The following is a 22,559-nucleotide window of genomic DNA, read 5'->3' on the forward strand; positions in this document are numbered from 1 at the left end:
CCCGTAGCTAGAGCCAGTAGCATATCCATAGTCTGAGGATTCAGATCAGTTGATCTTGGCTTCCGGTGGAGACCCTGATAGTGGCCCAGATGCAAGGATGAACTCTGATAGGGATCCCGATTTAATGAAGGGCTTCTGATGTAAAGGGGGGGACTCAGCAGTTATTTCTTAGAGCGTGTTTATGCAATCATTTGAGTTTTAATTCACTTATAAAACCATTTTTTTTTTTATATATGATGTGGCCCTTGTAAAGAAAAAAGTTTGGAGACCCCTGAGCTAATGGATCAGCTTGTGACGTGCTGTCCCTCTAAACCAGTGGCTCTCAACCTGTGGGTCGCGACCCCTTTGGGGGTCGAACGACCCTTTCACAGGGGTCGCCTAAGACCATCGGAAAACACATATTTCTGATGTGTAAAAAGCAGCTGCTGTGTAGAAAGCAGCTACTGTGTTGGAAGCAGCTACTGTGTTGGAAGCAGCTACTGTGTTGGAAGCAGCTACTGTGTTGGAAGCAGCTACTGTGTTGGAAGCAGCTACTGTGTTGGAAGCAGCTACTGTGTTGAAAGCAGCTACTGTGTTGAAAGCAGCTACTGTGTTGAAAGCAGCTACTGTGTTGAAAGCAGCTACTGTGTTGAAAGCAGCTACTGTGTTGAAAGCAGCTACTGTGTTGAAAGCAGCTACTGTGTTGAAAGCAGCTACTGTGTTGAAAGCAGCTACTGTGTTGAAAGCAGCTACTGTGTTGAAAGCAGCTACTGTGTTGAAAGCAGCTACTGTGTTGAAAGCAGCTACTGTGTTGAAAGCAGCTACTGTGTTGAAAGCAGCTACTGTGTTGAAAGCAGCTACTGTGTTGAAAGCAGCAGTATTGGAGGTAAAACGACACTCATGAATTATAATTACTGGGTAAATAATTTTATGGTTGGGGGTCACCACAACATGAGGAACTGTATTAAAGGGTCGCGGCATTAGGAAGGTTGAGAACCACTGATCTAAACCATTTTTAGTTTGGCCCACCAAACTCCATTCTGGATTCCTGTTTAAGGGTTCATAGATGCTGCAGAGAACTGTGTTTTTCCACCAAAAAAGAAGCGGATCTTTGCTGACACAGAAAACCACTGTTTTCTATGTGTACTGTTCACACCAAAGCACTGGTATGATGTGCACAGCTGTGCAGAATTATACAGTATGTCTGCAGCTGAACATGTACACTGTACAAAAAAACCCCCAAAAAAACCAAAAAACAAAAACACATCTCACCAGTCATGGTATCTCCTGCTGAAAAAAAAAAAGATCCATCTGCAGTCCAGCCCTTGCCAGCTGCATATGACATTGCCTTATGTCTGTCATTTGAATAACAAAGGGACAGGTTATTGGCATCATTAACTGTAAATGGTAACTGCTCAACGGTGTCATTGCAGCACTGCTACATGGGGCCAGAGAAGTAGCAAGCGCAGGTCGGGGGGGCAAATCATTCTGTCGAGTGTTGCCTTTGTGACTGATGGGAGGATGTGCATTGCTGGAGTTTTTAAAGCAAAAAAAACAAACAAAAAAATTATATATATATATATATATATATATATATATATATATATATATTTTTATATATATATATAAAATGGTGTAGTGTCTTATTTCCATAAATGACCTTTTAAGCTGTAATTAGTTCCCTGCCCACCAAACCAACTTTCTTGTTCATTTTATCAAGTAGCCAACACCCCCCATGAATGATAATAACATATGGAGCGCTAAAAAGAAGTAATTCATGAGTCATAAATCTAATAAAATATAAATAAAAACAAATAAAAAGAGTGGTAGGCTAAAGTGCTTAAAATGAAAAACAACGTCCTCAGATGATGGTTCAATTGTCCCAATAAAGAGGTGCAAAGGTGGTCGACTCCGTGCTCAAAGGTGTGTAAATATTATGCACTCACCAGAATGCGCTTTCTGGTGAGTGCATAATATTTACACACCTTTGAGCACGGAGTCGACCACCTTTGCACCTCTTTATTGGGACAATTGAACCATCATCTGAGGACGTTGTTTTTCATTTTAATCACTTTAAGCACTTTAGCCTACCACTCTTTTTATTTGTTTTTATTTATATTTTATTAGATTTATGATTCATGAATTACTTCTTTTTAGCGCTGCATGTTATCATTTATAGTGTGAAGGTTTGGGGTTTGTACCTTTTATGCCAGCGGCTTACCATTTATCTCCAAGTGCTCGTTAATTATTTTACTGTTTTGATTAACACCCCCCATGAAACCACTCTCACAAAAATGGTTATAACTAAGACCTATACCCCGAGATCAAGGACTACCCTCAACCCACTACCTCCCACTCTAACCAGTAACCCTGAAACCCAACCACCCCTTTTCTTTCCCCTCTCCATCCAACCTTCGCACCCCTATCCCCTTTTCTTCTCTCTAACTGTTAACACCCACCTGCCACCTCTCAGTCCTATTTCCTCCCCCTAAAGGAAAAATGCCCTTCCGGTGATACTCCTAACACACACCCAGCGATAGCGCATCTAGGAGATCACCATCAGTAGGGCACCTCTGTTTTTTCAACTGAGTCTTTTGATGTTATCTCACTATTCTACACAATATATGCCCCTTATGGGTTGTTCAATCACATCAATCATCTCAAATGACTGTAAACATTTGTGCAAATATCGCTTGTATTATGGGAAATAATGCAAATGCAGGTTAGATTTTTTTTTTTTTTTTTTTACTTATGTGGCTATAATAAGATGCACATAGTTTTCTGCAAAGTTCCACATTCATAAAAAACGAAAACAAAACAGATGTGGGTAACTCTAGCATCACATTATGGGGAAGTTGCCTCCTTCCTTATCCTAGCAATTTATGCCAATGCTGCAGATGACCTGTTTTCAGATTATTTCTCTTGTGTTCTTCCCTTTGTATGTGTGTTGAAACTGGCTGAAGAGTTAGCCCCGGTTCACATCTATGCGGTTGTGCGGACCGCGTTTTGCGTGGGCACGAGAGGCCATTCATTTGAATGGACTCCCGTGCCTGTGACAAGCAGGGAAGAAGTCCCTGCACTTCTTCTGAAAATGCAGCCCGCATGGGAACCTCGTTTTCCAGTGCGGGCGGCGTGCCATTAGAGATAATGATACCCGCCCGCGGGTCCGCATTCCTGTGTGCGGCTGCACGGATTTTCGTGTGGATCCGCAGCGGCACCACCTGCACAGATGTGAACCAAACCTAAATAAAAATAGTTTCAGCCATCAACGTGTATTTAACCAGGAATGTTCTCAAACTTCCCAGATGCAACATACTGGGCTGAAGAGATAAAAAAAAAAACAAAAAACAAAAAAAAACCTCTTAGGCTGGCCATACATTATACAATTATCTGCAGATTTTTGGTTTAGATTTACCAAAAACCATATAATAGGAGGACAAACCTAAACAACACTTTGTTGTATCCAATTAGGCAGGCCCTTGCACTACATAGTTGAAGGTAAATCTAAAGGAAATTGGGCAGAAAATCTGCAGATAATTGTATAATGTATGGCCAGCCTTACTCAGCACATAGCAATCTGCTTGATACCAGATGAGTATTGATTTCTAACAGCTGCCATCACACACTTGGTCATGTGCATCACCCTCATTACTTTATGTGTCATGTGTTATGTGAGTGAAAAGCTGGAGGATAAAGATCACATTGATTGGGCCTCAGCACTCACCATGGATATGAGAAACAGATCGGATGACGAAATTTGCTGCAAATACTCCGGGTTCCTGTGGCGAAGTCTTTCTATGTACACCAAAGCCAGCATCATGGAGCAGGGGGAGATACAAGCTTCCCTACAATGCAGAGAACAGCTTTCAGAAACATGGTCATTACCGTCAGTTTAAGGCAACGATTTAAAGGGACACGGTCACCAGATAACAGCAATCTTCCCATAAGATCAGCTTTTTTTAACCTGTAAAAGCCTCCCTTGTGTAGACCATCCAAAAGCCATGAGATTGCTGTTGGTTGCTACCATCTTGGATGATGTCAACAGCCCCAGCAGACTCAGAACTGTCACTCAAGTGACACTATAGTATTCTCCTGTGGCCATCCATTAGCAGCTACATTTTGGGAGGTGAGCAGAGGAGCTGGGTCAGCACAGGCTTTCCCAGAATGGGACAGGGCTATATGCTAGCAAATGGACTATCCTGAAATAGTCAACTTTTCTGGCAAGTTCAGAGACACACAAATGTTTTTAATAGAAAGTTTGATTGGATCACAGATCGGGAAGAACTACACAGAGCACTACAAGATTCATGTAAGCAAAACACATTTGCACAAGATTCGATTAAGCAAAGATTTTAGTATCAGTTACTAACTGCACACAGTAACAAGGTTTTTAAAATCTTAAAGCGGAGTTCCACCTAAAAATGGAGACTCTGCTTGTTTGGCTCCTCCCCCCTCCACTGCCATATTTGGAACCTTTTCGGGGGAGGGGAGAGTGGGTACCTGGTTTTGACAGCAAAGTGAGTCGGAAGTTCGGCCCCCTCCTTCCTCCTGCAGTCTCCTAGGAACTTTCACAGGTCCCAGAAGACTGCTGGACCAATCAGGAGGCGCAGCGTGACTTGCACATGTGCAGTGGTCACCAGGCTGTGAAGCCGCAAGTTGTCACAGCCTGGTGCCCACCGCTGAGATGCCGGCGCCATGGAAGAGAGAAGGGACGGCGCTGGACCCTGGGATAGATATACTGCTACAGGGCAGCAGGGGTGTGCAAAATCACGTATATATACACGTGATTTCATGTTTCCAGGTAGGGGGTGCGCGCGAGCCGCCATTCGTGGCCGTCAATTACCGGGTCGCGGCCGGTGATTACCCGCCGGCACCCGGTGATTACCGAGGATCTCCGATGGGGAGGAGGGCTGCTTTGTTTACTAACAGTCCTCCCTGTTGGCTTGGGCACACTGATCTGGATGGCTGTACACAGCACAGCCATCCAGAGCAGTGTGTTTACAGTGAAGCACCAACACACCGCCCCCCAGTAAAACACTCACAGCACACAGTTAACCCTTTGATCGCCCCTCATGTTAACCCCTTCCTGCCCAGTGCCATTGATAAAGTGTCAGTGCTTTTTTTTTCTTTTTTTAGCACTGATCACTGTATTGGTGTCACTGTGGTTGTCAGCGATACCAAGTCAGTTCCCCCCAGTGTCAGAATGCCCGCCGCAGTCCCGCTATAAGTCGCTGATCGCCGCCATTACTAGTAATAGCAAAGACATGTAGCAGAATACATTTTGGCCTAAATTTATGATGAAATTTGATTTTTTTTTAAATTTTTACTGGACATGTTTAATAGCAAAAAGTCAAAAATATTGTTTTTTTTTTCTCAAAATTGTCGGTCTATTTTTTTTTTAATAACGCAAAGAATTAAAAACGCACAGGCGATCAAATACCACTGAAAGAAAGCTCAATTTGTGGGAAAAAAAAAGGACATAAATTTCATCTGGGTGCAGCGTTGCACGACCGCGCAATTGTCAGTTAATGTAAAGCAAAAAATGGCCTAGTCAGGAAGGGGGGTAAATCCTGAGGAGGGCAAGTGGCTAAATGTCAGCAGCTACAGTTTTTGTAGCTGCTGACTTTTAATAAACACAAAAACGGCTGGAACTCTGCTTTACCGGATATTATTTTAAATCAAAAACATTTTTATCACACCGTGAATTGCACAGGAACGCGTTGTGTGATTCACCTGCAATCTGGGTGCAGTGCGATTTCAGCACAGTCTTGTGAATGGGCTGAAATTGTGCCATACCACACCAAAAGTAATGCATGCACTACTTTAAAAAATGCACAGCAACCAGACTGCATCGTACTAAGTGTACTATGCAATTAGGTCCAGGCAAACGTTTGCAACTTGCGTTTGGGGTGTCATTAACATTGACACTCGCCGCAGATTGCAAGTGCAGAGTGTGAGCGAAACGCCACATGAACGTGGGGTTCCTGCACTGTGTGAACTGGCCCTAAAGGTTTTGTTATGGTTTACAAACAATAAAACATTTTTTTCATTGCCCTAAAAAAATCCACACTTACCACAATAACTGAAACGAAAGTAATATAAATACCGTATTTTTCGCTCCATAACACGCACTTTTTTCCCCCCAAAAAAGGGGGGAAAATGTCAGTGCGTCTTATGGAGCGAATATAAAGCGGCCGGTCCGGTATTTCTGCCGCCACCATGTCAGAATACCGGGCCGGCCGCTCAGCTGTTCTCTCCTGCAGGACCTTACCTGTTCCTTGCTCCAGCGCTGCACAGTCTTCCCGCGCTGGCTTCTGTGACAGCCGGGTGCCCACTGCGCATGCGCTGCGCTTTGTGAATGGTCCAGTGTTTTCTGGGACACATGACAGGTCCCAGAAGGCGCCGGGCCATTCACAAAGCGCAGCGCTTCTCGCGCATGCGCAGTGGGCACCCGGCTGTCACAGAAACCGGCGCGGAAAGAAGAGGGAAAGACAACGTCGCGGAAGTGGGAGCGGGTACCTGTCAAATTCAGGTACCCGCTCCCCCTCCCTCCCCAAAGGTCAGCAGTCTCCGGTCATCCCCTGCACTGTCTGCAGTCTCCGGTCATCTCCTGTACTGTGTCCGCAGTCTCCGCTCATCTCCTGTACTGTGTCCGCAGTCTCCGCTCATCTCCTGTACTGTGTCCGCAGTCTCCGCTCATCTCCTGTACTGTGTCCGCAGTCTCCGCTCATCTCCTGTACTGTGTCCGCAGTCTCCGCTCATCTCCTGTACTGTGTCCGCAGTCTCCGCTCATCTCCTGTACTGTGTCCGCAGTCTCCGCTCATCTCCTGTACTGTGTCCGCAGTCTCCGCTCATCTCCTGTACTGTGTCCGCAGTCTCCGCTCATCTCCTGTACTGTGTCCGCAGTCTCCGCTCATCTCCTGTACTGTGTCCGCAGTCTCCGCTCATCTCCTGTACTGTGTCCGCAGTCTCCGGTCATCTCCTGTACTGTGTCCGCAGTCTCTGGTCATCTCCTGCACTGTGTCCGCAGTCTCTGGTCATCTCCTGCACTGTGTCCGCAGTCTCTGGTCATCTCCTGCACTGTGTCCGCAGTCTCTGGTCATCCCCTGTACTGTGTCTGCAGTCCATTGGTTCAGAATATTTTTTTTTTCTTGTTTTTCACCTCTAAAACCTAGGTGCGTCTTATGGTCAGGTGCGTCTTATGGAGCGAAAAATACGGTAAATACTTTCTAGAAGGAAATAAGATGAACAAGCACAACAAAACAATTACAAGCCTTCGTATACAGTCCACAATATCAGGACTTGGTGCTGGTGGATCACATGACTGCAGCTTACCCCAGTACAGCATGGACACACGAACATATACAATTCTCACCTAGATACATGAACGGCATACTTCTTCTGCAGGCGACGAATGGGGCTGGGAGCAGCTTTCTGTAGCAACTCCACCGCGATGTCTTCCATAGTGAAAGAGAAGAGAAAAAGATAAGATTAGTAAACGCCAAGATGCAGCTTAACCCTAATAAGTTACATGGCTGGGTAAACATATGCTCTTGGCAGATAAGGATTACCGTTGGTGTTCGTAATGGAGAAATTTCTCCACATTTCCTATCAGACAGGAAGTAATGGTAAATCTCTCCTGTAAGGACCCAGATAAAATGCAGTTTTAGTAGAGTAGGGAAGGCTCCATACTTCTGACAGGTTTTTTTTATTGCTGTTCCTGCTGGAGCCCGACATGAGTTTTAGGTTTAACCCACCCTATTCAAAAGTAGACGGTTTCATAGGATTGCTACAAACATCAGCTCTTACCTCTGGTTCACATATCCACGTTCCTGCAGGCACAAAAGCCCATTCATTTGAATGGACTCCCGTGCCCCGGGACACGCAGGGAAGAAGTCCCTGCACTTCTACTGAAAACGCAGCCCGCACAGGAACCTCGCTTCCCAGTACGGTTGTGATTTCTAGTGCGGGCAGCATGCCATTAGAATTAATGGCACCCACCTGCGGGTCCGCATTATTCTGTGCGGGTGGTGAGCCTGCACGGATTTTTGTGCGGATCCACAGCAGCACCACCTGCACATATGTGAACCTAGGCTTATACAATCTGTTTGTCACAACAGGAAATTGCATGACACCATCAACAGTCATCAATAAATTGCCATGCCAATGTATCATCATTTTTCCAGTATTACTTTCTGCCAGGGTGGATTTGATTTAAATCAAACTGATTTAAATCACGATTTAAATCACTAGTCAGTAAGGCTTGATGTAAATCCTAGTTTTCTACATAAAGACTAATTCTTGCTGGTATAACTTTAATATGCAAGTAGATGAAGATTTTTAGAATAACAACTTTTCATTAGTTTTTTTATCCCCAGTTTAATAGGTTAATCATTCATATTTGGACAACTTTTCTGTTGTACTTAGGAAGGAGAAAAATAATCATTACCTTAATAATAACAATTTAAATAGATTTATTCATCTGAAACAATAACATTCCAGCATATGGGATTTGCTTAAACATCCATGTTTGGTAACTAATTTGGCTAAACAAAATATATATATTTTAAGAAAACTTAGACTGTCGGCCCCTTCCTCCTCACACTTAGTTTCACTTTCTTCTTGTGCAGATCTATTCCACTCCAAACAATCAGAAAAATATTGTTTCTATTCTATTCACTGAACTTCTTGAAACGTAGCACTGAAGGGGTTGATTCTGTATTCATAGGTTTGTAGAAGTTAGGATGAAGGTCTTTTTCTTAACTCTGTTCATGTTATAACATTTTTGCTGTGAAGAAGAGGCATGTGATCTCCGCTGAGTCCAATTCAGTTTTGAGAACTGCAAAAGTAAACCGAGCATCTGTGATAATATCTTGTAGGCAGAGAAACTGCCCAATAATCTTACAAAAACCTCTGGAAGAGCATGACATTGTGAATGGATTCATGGAATTTTTTTACCAAAAAAATTAAACATATACAGCTTTATTCTACATAATTAAAAAACTAATCTTTATTTCATGATGGAATAACCTTTGGATGGTAATATATTTTCCTCAAAAAGCATTTTATTTAAAAAAAAATCCGATTTAAATAAAAAAAATCCGATTTAAATAAAAAAAATCCGATTTTTTAAAAAAAAATCATTGATTTTTATCCACCCTGCTTTCTGCACGTGTCGAACAGAAAATCAATAGAATGTTTTGTAAAATCTCAACATATCTTTAAAACAAGGAGAGAACTTTCACACCATCACTGATTCTAAAAAGCTGTTGCAACCGATAAACTATTTTTTCCTTTGTCTTTTCTCTTGGTACTTTATCTGTTCTAAGTTTGATTCCAGAATATCTATTGTATGTCACTGGTCACTTTTATGGTGAAATCTTTTTTGAATTGTGAATTGATCTCGGTGTGATCTCCTTTTTGTACTTGTATATAGGCATAGGTCACAATTGAAAAATTTCTTTTCTTTTCTTTTTTTATTCAATAAAAGTATGTAACCATAAAACAGGGATGGGCAATTCCCACGGCAAAAAAATAACTCTGGCGACTAGTCAGCCGGTGACGTCACGCCGCACAGGTCACATGTGAGATCGACAGCTATCTTTAACTCCACAACACTGCAGGTGTGAGTGCATTTATTTTTCTTGTGGATTTACCCATTTACCAATAAATACTACATTATCAGAACTCTTTGCTTGGGCTCGTTTATTGCGAGCCCCCCCCTCAAGGTGGATTCCTCTGTGCTCCATTTAATTGGGAGAGGCCCCCTGCTGGAAGTAAGTTTATTTCTGTTGCTTGGAGTGTGGTTTCCCCACCTGCTGGATAGATGAGTATCCCTGACACCTGGAGAGTGATGACATCTAGATTGCCTGTCTTGCCAGATGATCCTTTGATCCTCACCTTTCCAGATCCAGGCAACCAGGAATGGTCTGATAGCGCAAAATACTGCACATTTGAGTTATCTGGTTAGTGCAATACATACTCATTCACTATCACTGGAGTCACAGAATTCACCTGTTATTTACATTTGGACTTTGCTTACAGTTTATTGGTGTTTTATCTAATATGTCACTTTTGCATTTTAAACATCATTCATAGACACCTTATGCACCTATTTATGTACACCTGAGCGCTCCACAGCGCATCTTTTGTTATTATATTATCCTTTTATAGTCATCATAGCGCTGCATATTATATTTAGACTGGCCACCACAACTTTGAGAGCCCTGCATTGCAAGTGGTGACTTTTTTTTCTCATTCTGCTGAAAAAGTAACAAGACATACTAGCTGCTCTGCTCCGTGGCAGAAAACAAGTCAGCCTCTTCTGTGAGTGAGCAGCAATCAGTTCCCAAACAATACCCCTATTACCAATCCTGGGAGCCGGGGATTCCTCACCTGCCCCAGCTCCTCAGCAGTCATTCCAGTCTGTAGATATAGTGGCCCGTCCTCAGAAATAACTGCTAGGGGTGCCTCAGCCTGGGTGTTGATGAAAGAATTAATGACAGTCTTCCTGCTGGTGGACTGTAGCTGAAAACGCTTAGTAGTTTGTTCCTCCTGACTGTGCCCAGAGCCTCACCCTAAGTTATAATAAAATATCACCAGAGAGTCTCAATTGTGGCTGCAATGCTTTTTTTTTTTTTTCTTTACTGCCCAAAAAAAAACTAGTTAAAAAAAAAACAAAAAAAAAAACAAAAAACTGTAGTGTACTAGTTTCTTTCACATAATGCATTATTACAATCTAGGCCCTAGAGAAAGCGGAGGAGTTAGAAGAGGGAAAAAAATACCATCACATACCAAGACAATCATGTACCAGTTAAAGAAAAAGGGAGACAGAAATGACAGACAACGGTCCATTGTTTTTAGTATATTGTCAGGTCTGTGCCATTTTTTGCCCAGCTATTTTCACAAATGGTAGTTTTCTACCCGGCTTTCCTTTGGTGGAGTGGAGATCTGGAGGCATAGTAACTGGGTCTAGGATCCCGAAAATACCCAAAAGGCATTTTTTACACCATAATCTGGTGAGTGCGATATATATTGTTTGAGCACTCTTTTTGGTGGAAGCACACTTCTTTGGAAAGAGGACTTTTGAGTTTTTCTAAGGATTTTTTCACATTGTTTTCACTTATTTTGGAGTGGGACTTTTGTTCTCTTAATATTTTATTAATATTATATTTTATTTATATATGTTATGATCAAATTTGTTTGGGGTGTAACACATTAATTAGTCATTTTTTTGCGCTGTTTGTGTTAAGTTTTCTACCTGTGTTGTAAATATTGCCATCTCCTGCCTGCACATTGTAACCGTCGGCTGATTGTTTCCTGTTGTATTTAACGGACCATCGTGGTCTATGCATTGTCTGGGTAGCCTCTTTTATTGTGTTGTAAAGTCACTGCGGTTCACAGGATGGTCATACTATAATTTAGTCCCCTGTACACCTGTCACTACCACTGCATACCACTATTTTTTTAAAGTGTGGTCATGGTGCACCACATTTAAACTTCTGAATTGTATTTTATTTAGCACGGTTATTATCCTCATGTTGTGCTGCAGCACGTTACACCGCTTCATTGTGGCAGCTCCCAAATATTGTAGAGTTCCCCTTAAGTTGTAACATTTCTTACAGCATCTGTTTGCAAAACAAGGTCATCAGCTCACTTTCCCCCTCCCTTATTTCCTGTGAAATAATGTGTTCCAGTCTGTAGCTGGCACCCTAAGGGCTCCATGTACACGGGGCGTTTGGAAAACTCTTCTGAACAATGGAAACTGACTGCTGGAAAACGTAGGTTAAAAAACATCAGTTTAGTGGTTTGCATACCACATTTATTTGCGTTTAGAAGCGTTTTTAAAAGATAGCCTCAGGAGACCTTCCTAAATGCCCAGAATGCACTGAAAAATAGTAAAAAATTAACTATATCACACATTTTGAGAAGAATAGAGAGAGTAGAAGCAGAGAGAGCAGTATGTGTGGAGATGACCTGTCTTTTCTGGTTGTATTCACTATGGATCCCATCATGAGCATAATGCGGCACGTTCTACCATTATTTCCTTCATGCCAAACCTGGAACTGACTGCGCTGGTGTACCGGGTCCATTTGAATACATGGAAAATGCTTTGCATGCATTTCTGATGATGAAAAAAGGCTCTGGACAGCATCTGGACATGGAACAGTTGGAACACTTAAAAAATGCTTCTAAATGCAAACGCTTATAAACGCAGTTAACTGAGTTTACAAGCATTTACAGGCGTTTGAAACGCCGGTAAAATCTACTCCTAAACGCAAAAAAACGACTGTAAACTCAACTGCCTGTAAACAACAGTGTACATGGGCACATAGGAAAACATTGGGGAGAGTTCAGAGGCTGCTGAAAACACGCTGAACAGCTCCTGAACATGAGTTTAGGAGCTGCAGTGTACATGAGCCCTTATTTGCAGCTGAAGATAATTCATCTAGGAAGGCCATATTCTGCACTGCTTAGAAAGTCTTTTAAATGTACAGAAAGTGAAAGAGGAAGTATATGCATTGTGAGGCAATTTCTGGTATGTATACCCTATAAGATGCTTTTTCAAGGCACTTAGCTTTTGCAGCCGTTAATCTGGCAAGGTCACCAGCTGGTTAATAAAGCTTGTTTTCCTCAAGTTCGTGTCTGGAGTTTTACCTGGAATTCCCAAAGTTGCCATTACATCATCCGTTGCTTAAATGTATAGTCATATGCAGATTGTATAGCGCTGGCTCGTAGTTCTGGCTGAGATTTGCCCAGAGCTGCTTTAAAGAACATTCTTTTTTTTTCTAGTTCAGTTGTTGCTTACGGAGTATTCTTAATCTTGTTAAAGTGGACCCTTTCCCTCCTAAACTCAGTGCGCTCGGTAATGTCACCCCAATTCTACTGGTGTCCCCTGAGAAGACCATGCCACTAGTGCCTTCCAGGGACATCTCACACACGTGCTGTACAAGCTGCAGAACAGGTTGTGATTGTTCATAAGGAAACTGTTCCACAGCTCATACTATGCATGCGTCATACAGCCTCTGGGGCTTTTTGTTTATTTTAAAAAATGTTGACATGGTTTCCCATTTGCCAGGAAGGGGTAGGAATGGGACTGACTGACTACAGTGCCTGAAATGCATAGAAAAAAATTCCAATAATTATAACTAAAGTCTGATTCAAAGTGTAACTAAAGGCAATTTTTTTTTTTTCGTTTTGCAAAGAGTGGAGATGAATTAGAACATCTGTCAGGTTTTTATTGCTGTCTGTGTCCTGCTTAGGCCTCTTGCACACTGAAGGTTGAGTTAAAATCAGGCAGTGTTAGGTATTGTAGAGTTCAATTCAAGCAGCATCAGGTAATGGACTGACTGTCCAGTAAGAAAGATGGCCGCCGGGCCTCCACGTGGCTCCGGCGGCGTGATGTCACGGCATATTGGCCATGTGGAGGCCAGGCGGCCATCTTTCTTACTGGACGGTCAGTCCATTACCTGATGCTGCTTGAATTAAACTCTGCAATACCTAACGCTGCTTGATTTTAACTCTGTATCTATTTACTATTTGGAATTTACAAATTTGTTTATAATAAATTATGCTCCTAAATACTACACAATGGGTACTCTTTATACTCTCCCTTGAGGAGCTATTTATCCATAGAGCCTGCCTGATCCAGCCATCCAAGATTCCAGACAAGGGAGTTCCTGTACACAGGCATCTGCACCTATTCAACCCTTAAAGGGACCTCTGGTCAGCTGGATCCTTATACTTCCCTGTGTGCTCCAGACACCACCACCTACCTAGAGGGGGAATTATCTCTGTCTCAGACCAGACCCATAAAGGAGTCCTCTACTGGCTCATATAATACGTATTTATATTACGCATCTGGTGAGTGCGCAATTTTACTACACTATTCGGAGCACCACCACTGGATTTTTTTACTGAGATTTTATATCTGCACAGACTGTCACCTTCATTTTTAAGATATTGATCATCTAATTATTGCTATTTATTTATTGCTAACTGGACGAACGATCACTTTATTTCAAGTTATATAGCGCTGCACTTTATTCTATAAAAGAAAACACCAGATTTAAGGGTTGTCCCTAGAACAGGAATAGAGAGGAAATCTTCCAATGGGGACACTAGTTCTGGTGGCAAAAAGGGATTTGCTCTCCTTGGAGGGATTTCCTCTCACTTCCGGTTTTGCTCATAGGACAGGCAGTGAAGGGAAATCTTCTCAAGGGCACCCAAAATTGCAAAAAAAAAAAATGTCACTGGTAACTGGCCAGCAAACAAGGACTCAAAACTGATGACGATTTTGGCGCTTTTCTGATGTCACACAGTGGGAAGAATAACTTCAGTCCCTGTCACCATGTGCTGGGAGTGGGATGCTGCCGGTTGCATCCTTATCAGGCTTCCCAATTGCTTGGGAAAGCCTGATCAAGGCGGCAGTGGGAGGGAGGTGGTACCCCTCCACCACACGCAAAAGTAGTCCAGTGGCTGCTTAAGCTGGCCATACATTATACAATTTTCTTATTCAATTTCTTTTAGATTTACCTTCAACTATGTAGTGCCTGATTGCATACAAATGAAAAATGTTTAGGTTTGACCGAATATGATATGGTTTTGGTAAATCTAAAGGAAAACCGTACACAAAAAAATTTGCATAATGTATGGCCAGCCTTAGGAGCTCCAATTACTTTTACGTGAAAGAGAATCGCTGGGCCTAAACAATGATAACGGGATCATGGTTGTAGCCTCAACCATGATCCCGGTATAACCGCTTACCTACAAAGACAAGTATATGTACGGCAGTAAGGAGCAGTTAAAGCAGAACTCCAGCCAAACACTATAAGACAAAAAAAAAAAAAAAAAAGCAGCTGCCACTGTAATTTACTCAACCCACTTCCTCTGAGCCTAGGTCATCCTGGAGCAGCCCTCAGCCTTTGAGAGGCAGCTGACTGATGACCTCATCTCTCCGTCACTCTGCTTTATACTTCTATCAGAATGTTGCTTGTCAGCTTAGGAACTGATTGGACTCCTTGTGCTGACTCCTTGTTCTTCATCTCATACTGGCCCTGCTGTACAGGGATTGCAAAGATATCCGGTCACATTCAGGTACTTACACGGCTTGTATTACACTTAACCGCTTGCCCGCCGCCCTATAGTAGAAGTACTGCTACGGGGCGGCAGGGCTGCGCAAAATAACATGTGTACGTGACTTTAATTTACCGGGTAGGGGCCTACCCGTGCCGCCATTGGCGGCTCGAGTTGCCAATCGCTGGGTCCCGGCCAGCTATTCCCCGCCGGCACTCGGTGATCGTCGGGGAAAGCTGAGAGGGGAGAGACCTGTGTGTAAACGACACAGATCTCTTCCCTGTCAGAAAGGACATGCTGCTTTGTATTTCCCCCCCTCCTAGATTGTAAGCTCGAAAGAGCAGGGCCCTCGATCCCCTCATGTTTTGCATTGTATTGCTATTGTTCTGTCACATGTTCTGTCCCCCTTTGTAATGTACAGCGCTGAGCGAACTATTGGCGCTTTATAAATACTGTATAATAATAATAATATTTCTCTGCACAGAAGAGAAATACAAAGCAGCATATCTTCAATGTAAAACACAGCACACAGTTAACCCTTTGTTCACCCCTCATGTTAAACCCTTCTTGCCTAGTGTCATTAGTACAGTGTCCGTGCTTTTTATTAGCACTGATCACTGTATTAGTGTCACTGGAGATGTCAGTGGCAGTTAGTCAGTCCCCCCGAGAGTCAGAATGTTCACCGTAGTCCTGCTATAAGTCACTGATCGCCGCCATTACTAGTATTACAAAAAAAAAAAAAATTTCAGTATATATATATATATATATATATATGTCGCCGTTTGTAAACGCCATAACTTTAATGTAAGCTAATTAATTTACACGTATTGGAATTTTTTTTTCAGCAAAGACATGGAGCAGGATACATATTGGTCTAAATTTCATTTTTAAATTTTTTTTTTACTGGATATGTTTTATAGCAAAAAGTCAAAAATATTGTTTTTTTTCCCCAAAATTGAGTCTTTTTATGTTTATAGCGCAAGAAAAATTAAAAAAACGCACAGGTGATCAAATACCACAGAAATAAAGCTCTATTTGTGGGGAAAAAGGACATCCATTTCATTTATGTACATCATTGCATGACCGTGCAATTGTCAGTTAAAGTAACGTGTCACAAAAAAATATCCTGGTCAGGAAGGGGGGAAATCCTCTGGAGGGCAAGTGGTTAATAATGATTATAGAGCTGCATTCATTTTTGATCAACTTGTGTACAACCAGCCTGTTGTGTTTTGCCTGAATGATGATTGCCGCCGGCTAAATCCAGCAACACTAATCACTGTGTTCAGCCAGCAGAGAAGGTTCTCCACCAGCAGAACACAATAGCTCTGTGGGAGGGATTCCCCCACCAACACGGACTGTGTTGATGGGGGAATCAAGCAAATTTCTTTCCTTCCACCACCACAGGAATGGCCCACCTGAGCCACCTGGGATGAATTGTCCTTTAACGGTGGCAGTGCAGGGTTGGGTGGCCGTTTATAAATGGCCTTCCCATCCCTCTGCTTGTGCACGCTCCCTGGGAGCGTGCAGCACTGTGATCCAGTGCCCGCTGTGTCCCCCGGACACAGTGGATCACCGATCGTCGCACGGTACCTCTGTGCGAGGTCCCGATCACATGAAGAGTAGTAAGCAAGATGTCACTTTTCACATCATTGCTTACTACGTGTGAAATCTGTGAATGATCACAGAGGTCACATGGTACAGGGCTATTCACAACAGTGTTGTACCATGTGACAAGCTGTGACCAATCACAGCTCACACAGTAGTTCTCAATGGCTGCAAGAATGCAGCCAGAGAGAAGGAGAAATGATTGCTTTTACAGCCTTTATGGGTGTAAAAGCAATCAGTGAGAAAGAAAAAAAAAAAAACATCTTCATCACCCCCCACAAGCAGTACAGTGTCACCATGGTAACACTGCACTGCTAGGGTGACAGTATGTAAAAAAAAATATATATATATATAAAAAATTAAATAAAAATGTAAAAAAAGTTTAAAAATTATAATTTTTGGTTCTAAACTAATTTGGGTTATTTTTGTTTTTTACTAAAAAGATAGAATACATTTTGGCCAAGATTTATGATGAAATACTATTTATTTGCAAAATTTTATAAGAAAAACACTTTTTTTCAAAATTTTTGGACTTTTTCATTTATATAGCAAAAAAATAAAAATCCCAGTGGTGAATAAATACCACCAAAATAAAGCTTTATCTCGGTCTCAAAAAAAAGCAAATTGATATGGGTACAGTGTTGCATGACCACGCAATTGTCATTCAAAGTGTGATAGCGCTGAAAGCTGAAAATTGGCCTGGGCAGGAAGGGGGTGAAAGTGTCCGGACTGGAAGTGGTTAAACCCTCACCAGCCTAAATATATAAATGGCACTCACCGGCCTAAGTATAAAAGTGCAAATAGCGCTCACCGGCCTAAGTATAGTAGTACAAATGGCACTCACCGGCCTAAGTATAGTAGTACAAATGGCACTCACCGGCCTAAGTATAGTAGTACAAATGGCACTCACCGGCCTAACTATAGTAGTACAAATGGCACTGACCGCCCTAACTATAGTAGTACAAATGGCACTCACCGGCCTAACTATAGTAGTACAAATGGCACTGACCGCCCTAACTATAGTAGTACAAATGGCACTCACCAGCCTAAGTATAGTAGTACAAATGGCACTCACCGGCCCAAGTATAGTAGTACAAATGGCACTCACCAGCCCAAGTATAGTAGTACAAATGGCACTCACCGGCCTAAGTATAGTAGTACAAATGGCACTCACCAGCCTAAGTATAGTAGTACAAATGGCACTCACCGGCCTAACTATAGTAGTACAAATGGCACTCACCGGCCCAAGTATAGTAGTACAAATGGCACTCACCAGCCCAAGTATAGTAGTACAAATGGCACTCACCAGCCCAAGTATAGTAGTACAAATGGCACTCACCAGCCCAAGTATAGTAGTACAAATGGCACTCACCGGCCCAAGTATAGTAGTACAAATGGCACTCACCGGCCTAAGTATAGTAGTACAAATGGCACTCACCGGCCTAAGTATAGTAGTATAAATGGCACTCACCGGCCTAAGTATAGTAGTATAAATGGCATTCACCGGCCTAAGTATAGTAGTATAAATGGCATTCACCGGCCTAAGTATAGTAGTATAAATGGCACTCACCGGCCTAAGTATAGTAGTATAAATGGCACTCACCGGCCTAAGTATATTAGTATAAATGGCACTCACCGGCCACAGGGCTGGACAGGTTCTCCATGGGGCACTCGGCTTCCCAGCCATAGTACAGGCGCTTTCTTACTCTCTCGGTCAGCTGAGGGTGTCCAGGCAAAAACTGCAGGAAAAGCAGGAAAACATCACTGTTACAGACAGATCCAGATGTGTCTCATATATGCAGGAGAAATAAAGCAAAAAGTTGCCCTTTTCCGTAACCAATCACCAACTACTCAAAATGGCACCATAAGGCCGCCTTCATATGGGGCGTACTACAGTGTACATCCGTGTGAGAGCTCTGCTCACCCACATGGGGATGCACAGGTGTTCCTACGGGAGAAGAGGGGGGTGGTATATAAGGACAGTGGAGGGGGGGGATAAATATGGCCAATTCAGTAGGGGGATATATATGGTCAGTGCAAAAGGGGGATAAATACGGTGAGTGGAGAGGAGGGGGGTGTAAATGGGATTTATGGGCAGGGAGGAAAAGGGAGTATAAACAGCCAGTGGAGGGGGGGGGGGGGGTATACACGGCCAGCGGAGAAGGGGGGGGTATACACGGCCAGCGGAGAAGGGGGGGGTATACACGGCCAGCGGAGAAGGGGGGGGTATACACGGCCAGCGGAGAAGGGGGGGGTATACACGGCCAGCGGAGAAGGGGGGGGTATACACGGCCAGCGGAGAAGGGGGGGGGTATACACGGCCAGCGGAGAAGGGGGGGGGGGGTATACACGGCCAGCGGAGAAGGGGGGGGGGGGTATACACGGCCAGCGGAGAAGGGGGGGGGGTATACACGGCCAGCGGAGAAGGGGGGGGGGTATACACGGCCAGCGGAGAAGGGGGGGTATACACGGCCAACGGAGAAGGGGGGGTATACACGGCCAACGGAGAAGGGGGGGGTATACACGGCCAGCGGAGAAGGGGGGGCTATACACGGCCAGCGGAGAAGGGGGGGGTATACACGGCCAGCGGAGAAGGGGGGGGGTATACACGGCCAGCGGAGAAGGGGGGGGGTATACACGGCCAGCGGAGAAGGGGGGGGGGTTAACACGGCCAGCGGAGAAGGGGGGGGGGTTAACACGGCCAGCGGAGAAGGGGGGGGGGTTAACACGGCCAGCGGAGAAGGGGGGGGGGTTAACACGGCCAGCGGAGAAGGGGGGGGGGTTAACACGGCCAGCGGAGAAGGGGGGGGGTATACACGGCCAGCGGAGAAGGGGGGGGTATATACGGCCAGCGGAGAAGGGGGGGGTATACACGGCCAGCGGAGAAGGGGGGGGTATACACGGCCAGCGGAGAAGGGGGGGGGTATACACGGCCACCGGAAAAGGGGGGGGGGTATACACGGCCAGCGGAAAAGGGGGGGGTATACACGGCCAGCGGAGAAGGGGGGGGGGGTATACACGGCCAGCGGAGAAGGGGGGGGGTATACACGGCCAGCGGAGAAGGGGGGGGTATACACGGCCAGCGGAGAAGGGGGGGGTATACACGGCCAGCGGAGAAGGGGGGGGTATACACGGCCAGCGGAGAAGGGGGGGGGGGTATACACGGCCAGCGGAGAAGGGGGGGGGGTATACACGGCCAGCGGAGAAGGGGGGGGGGTATACACGGCCAGCGGAGAAGGGGGGGGGTATACACGGCCAGCGGAGAAGGGGGGGTATACACGGCCAGCGGAGAAGGGGGTATACACGGCCAGCGGAGAAGGGGGGGTATACACGGCCAGCGGAGAAGGGGGGGTATACACGGCCAGCGGAGAAGGGGGGGTATACACGGCCAGCGGAGAAGGGGGGGTATACACGGCCAGCGGAGAAGGGGGGGTATACACGGCCAGCGGAGAAGGGGGGGTATACACGGCCAGCGGAGAAGGGGGGGGTATACACGGCCAGCGGAGAAGGGGGGGTATACACGGCCAGCGGAGAAGGGGGGGTATACACGGCCAGCGGAGAAGGGGGGGTATACACGGCCAGCGGAAAAGGGGGGGGTATACACGGCCAGCGGAAAAGGGGGGGGTATACACGGCCAGCGGAAAAGGGGGGGGTATACACGGCCAGCGGAAAAGGGGGGGGTATACACGGCCAGCGGAAAAGGGGGGGGTATACACGGCCAGCGGAGAAGGGGGGGGGGTATACACGGCCAGCGGAGAAGGGGGGGGGGTATACACGGCCAGCGGAGAAGGGGGGGGGGTATACACGGCCAGCGGAGAAGGGGGGGGGTATACACGGCCAGCGGAGAAGGGGGGGGGTATACACGGCCAGCGGAGAAGGGGGGGTATACACGGCCAGCGGAGAAGGGGGGGTATACACGGCCAGCGGAGAAGGGGGGGGGTATACACGGCCAGCGGAGAAGGGGGGGTATACACGGCCAGCGGAGAAGGGGGGGTATACACGGCCAGCGGAGAAGGGGGGGTATACACGGCCAGCGGAGAAGGGGGGGGGGGGGTATACACGGCCAGCGGAGAAGGGGGGGGGGTATACACGGCCAGCGGAGAAGGGGGGGGGGTATACACGGCCAGCGGAAAAGGGGGGGGTATACACGGCCAGCGGAAAAGGGGGGGGTATACACGGCCAGCGGAGAAGGGGGGGGAGGTATATACGGCCAGCGGAAAAGGGGGGGGAGGTATATACGGCCAGCGGAGAAGGGGGTAGGTATATACGGCCAGCGGAGAAGGGGGGGGAGGTATATACGGCCAGCGGAGTGGGGGGGGAGGTATATACGGCCAGCGGAGTGGGGGGGGGAGGTATATACGGCCAGCGGCGAAGGTGGGGTGCATATACGGACAGTGGAGAGGGGGGGGGGGGAAGGTATATACGGCTGGAGGCGGGGGTTCAGGTATAAACGGCCGGGGGGGGGACGACGACAGGTATATACAGCCGGAGGGGGGGGGGGGGGGAACGGGTATATACGGCCGGAGGGGGGGGGGCGGGTATATACCGCCGGAGGTGGGGGGGGGGGAGAGACAGGTATATACGGCCGGAGGGGGGGGGGGGGGACAGGTATATACGGCCGGAGGGGGGGGACAGGTATATACGGCCGGAGGGGGGGGGGGGGGGGACAGGTATATACGGCCGGAGGGGGGGGGGGGAGACAGGTATATACGGCCGGAGGGGGGGGGGGGGGAGACAGGTATATACGGCCGGAGGGGGAGACAGGTATATACGGCCGGGGGGGGACAGGTATATACGGCCGGAGGGGGGGGGGGGGGGACAGGTATATACGGCCGGAGGGGGGGGGGGACAGGTATATACGGCCGGAGGGGGGGGGGACAGGTATATACGGCCGGAGGGGGGGGGGACAGGTATATACGGCCGGAGGGGGGGGACGGGACAGGTATATACGGCCGGAGGGGGGGGGGGGGGACAGGTATATACGGCCGGAGGGGGGGGGGGGGACAGGTATATACGGCCGGAGGGGGGGGGACAGGTATATACGGCCGGAGGGGGGGGGACAGGTATATACGGCCGGAGGGGGGGGGGACAGGTATATACGGCCGGAGGGGGGGGCGGACAGGTATATACGGCCGGAGGGGGGGGGAGGACAGGTATATACAGCCGGAGGGGGGGGGAGGACAGGTATATACAGCCGGAGAGGGGGGGGGGGGGACAGGTATATACGGCCTGTACAGAGGGGGGGAGAACAGATATATACGGCCTGTACAGAGGAGGGGGGGACAGGTATATACGGCCTGTACAGAGGAGGGGGGGACAGGTATATACGGCGAGTGGGGGGGGGGGGGGGAGTTATTGACAGGAAGGTGAGGTCGATTCAGGCAGTGTAGATGAGCGCTCACTATAAGGCAGGGGTGTGGTGTATATACAGGGGGGAGGGTGTGGTGTGTATACAGGGGGGGAGGGGGGTGTATACACGGCGGTGTCCGGGCTCAGTAATAACATATGTACACAGGGAGGGGGAGGAGGACTCACCGGGAAGTTTATGAAGGGGGTGGCCGGCCGGGGGATGGCGCTCTCCCCTCGCTGGGCTCCCCTCACGACTCCGGCCTTCCTCCGCTCCATCTCCTCTCCTCCCGCCCTCTATAGGCCTCGGTTTACTGTTTGGACTTCCGGGATATCATCCGGGGAGGAGCCGAGCTATGAGTCACTTCTCGGTCCCGCCCCACTTCCTGTCTTTGATTGGTTGTTGTTTTTCCCCCAGGCATTTTTGTCCTATCAGCAATGACCAAATTATGTGAGAGGAATTCTACAACTCAGGAACGTCTGTAAATGTCAACCAATCAGCATCTTTCTTACATAGTCAAAGCTTAAAAAAAGCTTCTGAAAATAGAAGCTGA

At 46.5% G+C, this 22,559-nt stretch overlaps 1 protein-coding gene across 2 annotated transcripts in view; it reads right to left on the minus strand.

Moving 5' to 3' along the window:
• Positions 1–22,340, minus strand: part of CNPPD1 (cyclin Pas1/PHO80 domain containing 1) — a 46,844-nt gene extending 24,504 nt beyond the window's left edge. For both annotated transcript variants that reach the window (XM_089683568.1, XM_089683567.1), the window contains exons 1-4: positions 22,195–22,340; positions 18,296–18,398; positions 7,355–7,436; positions 3,704–3,824 (exon numbers count right to left, since the gene is read on the minus strand). In XM_089683568.1, coding sequence (XP_089539694.1) covers positions 3,704–3,824; positions 7,355–7,436; positions 18,296–18,398; positions 22,195–22,284 — 396 coding nt within the window. In that variant the 5' untranslated portion in view covers positions 22,285–22,340. The remainder of the gene's footprint in view (positions 1–3,703; positions 3,825–7,354; positions 7,437–18,295; positions 18,399–22,194) is intronic.
• Positions 22,341–22,559: the final 219 nt, after the last annotated feature.

Source organism: Staurois parvus, unplaced genomic scaffold (assembly GCF_062004578.1).
Source record: "Staurois parvus isolate SC_StPar_1 unplaced genomic scaffold, SC_StPar_1.0 ptg000315l, whole genome shotgun sequence".
NCBI classification, from domain to species: Eukaryota; Metazoa; Chordata; class Amphibia; order Anura; family Ranidae; genus Staurois; species Staurois parvus.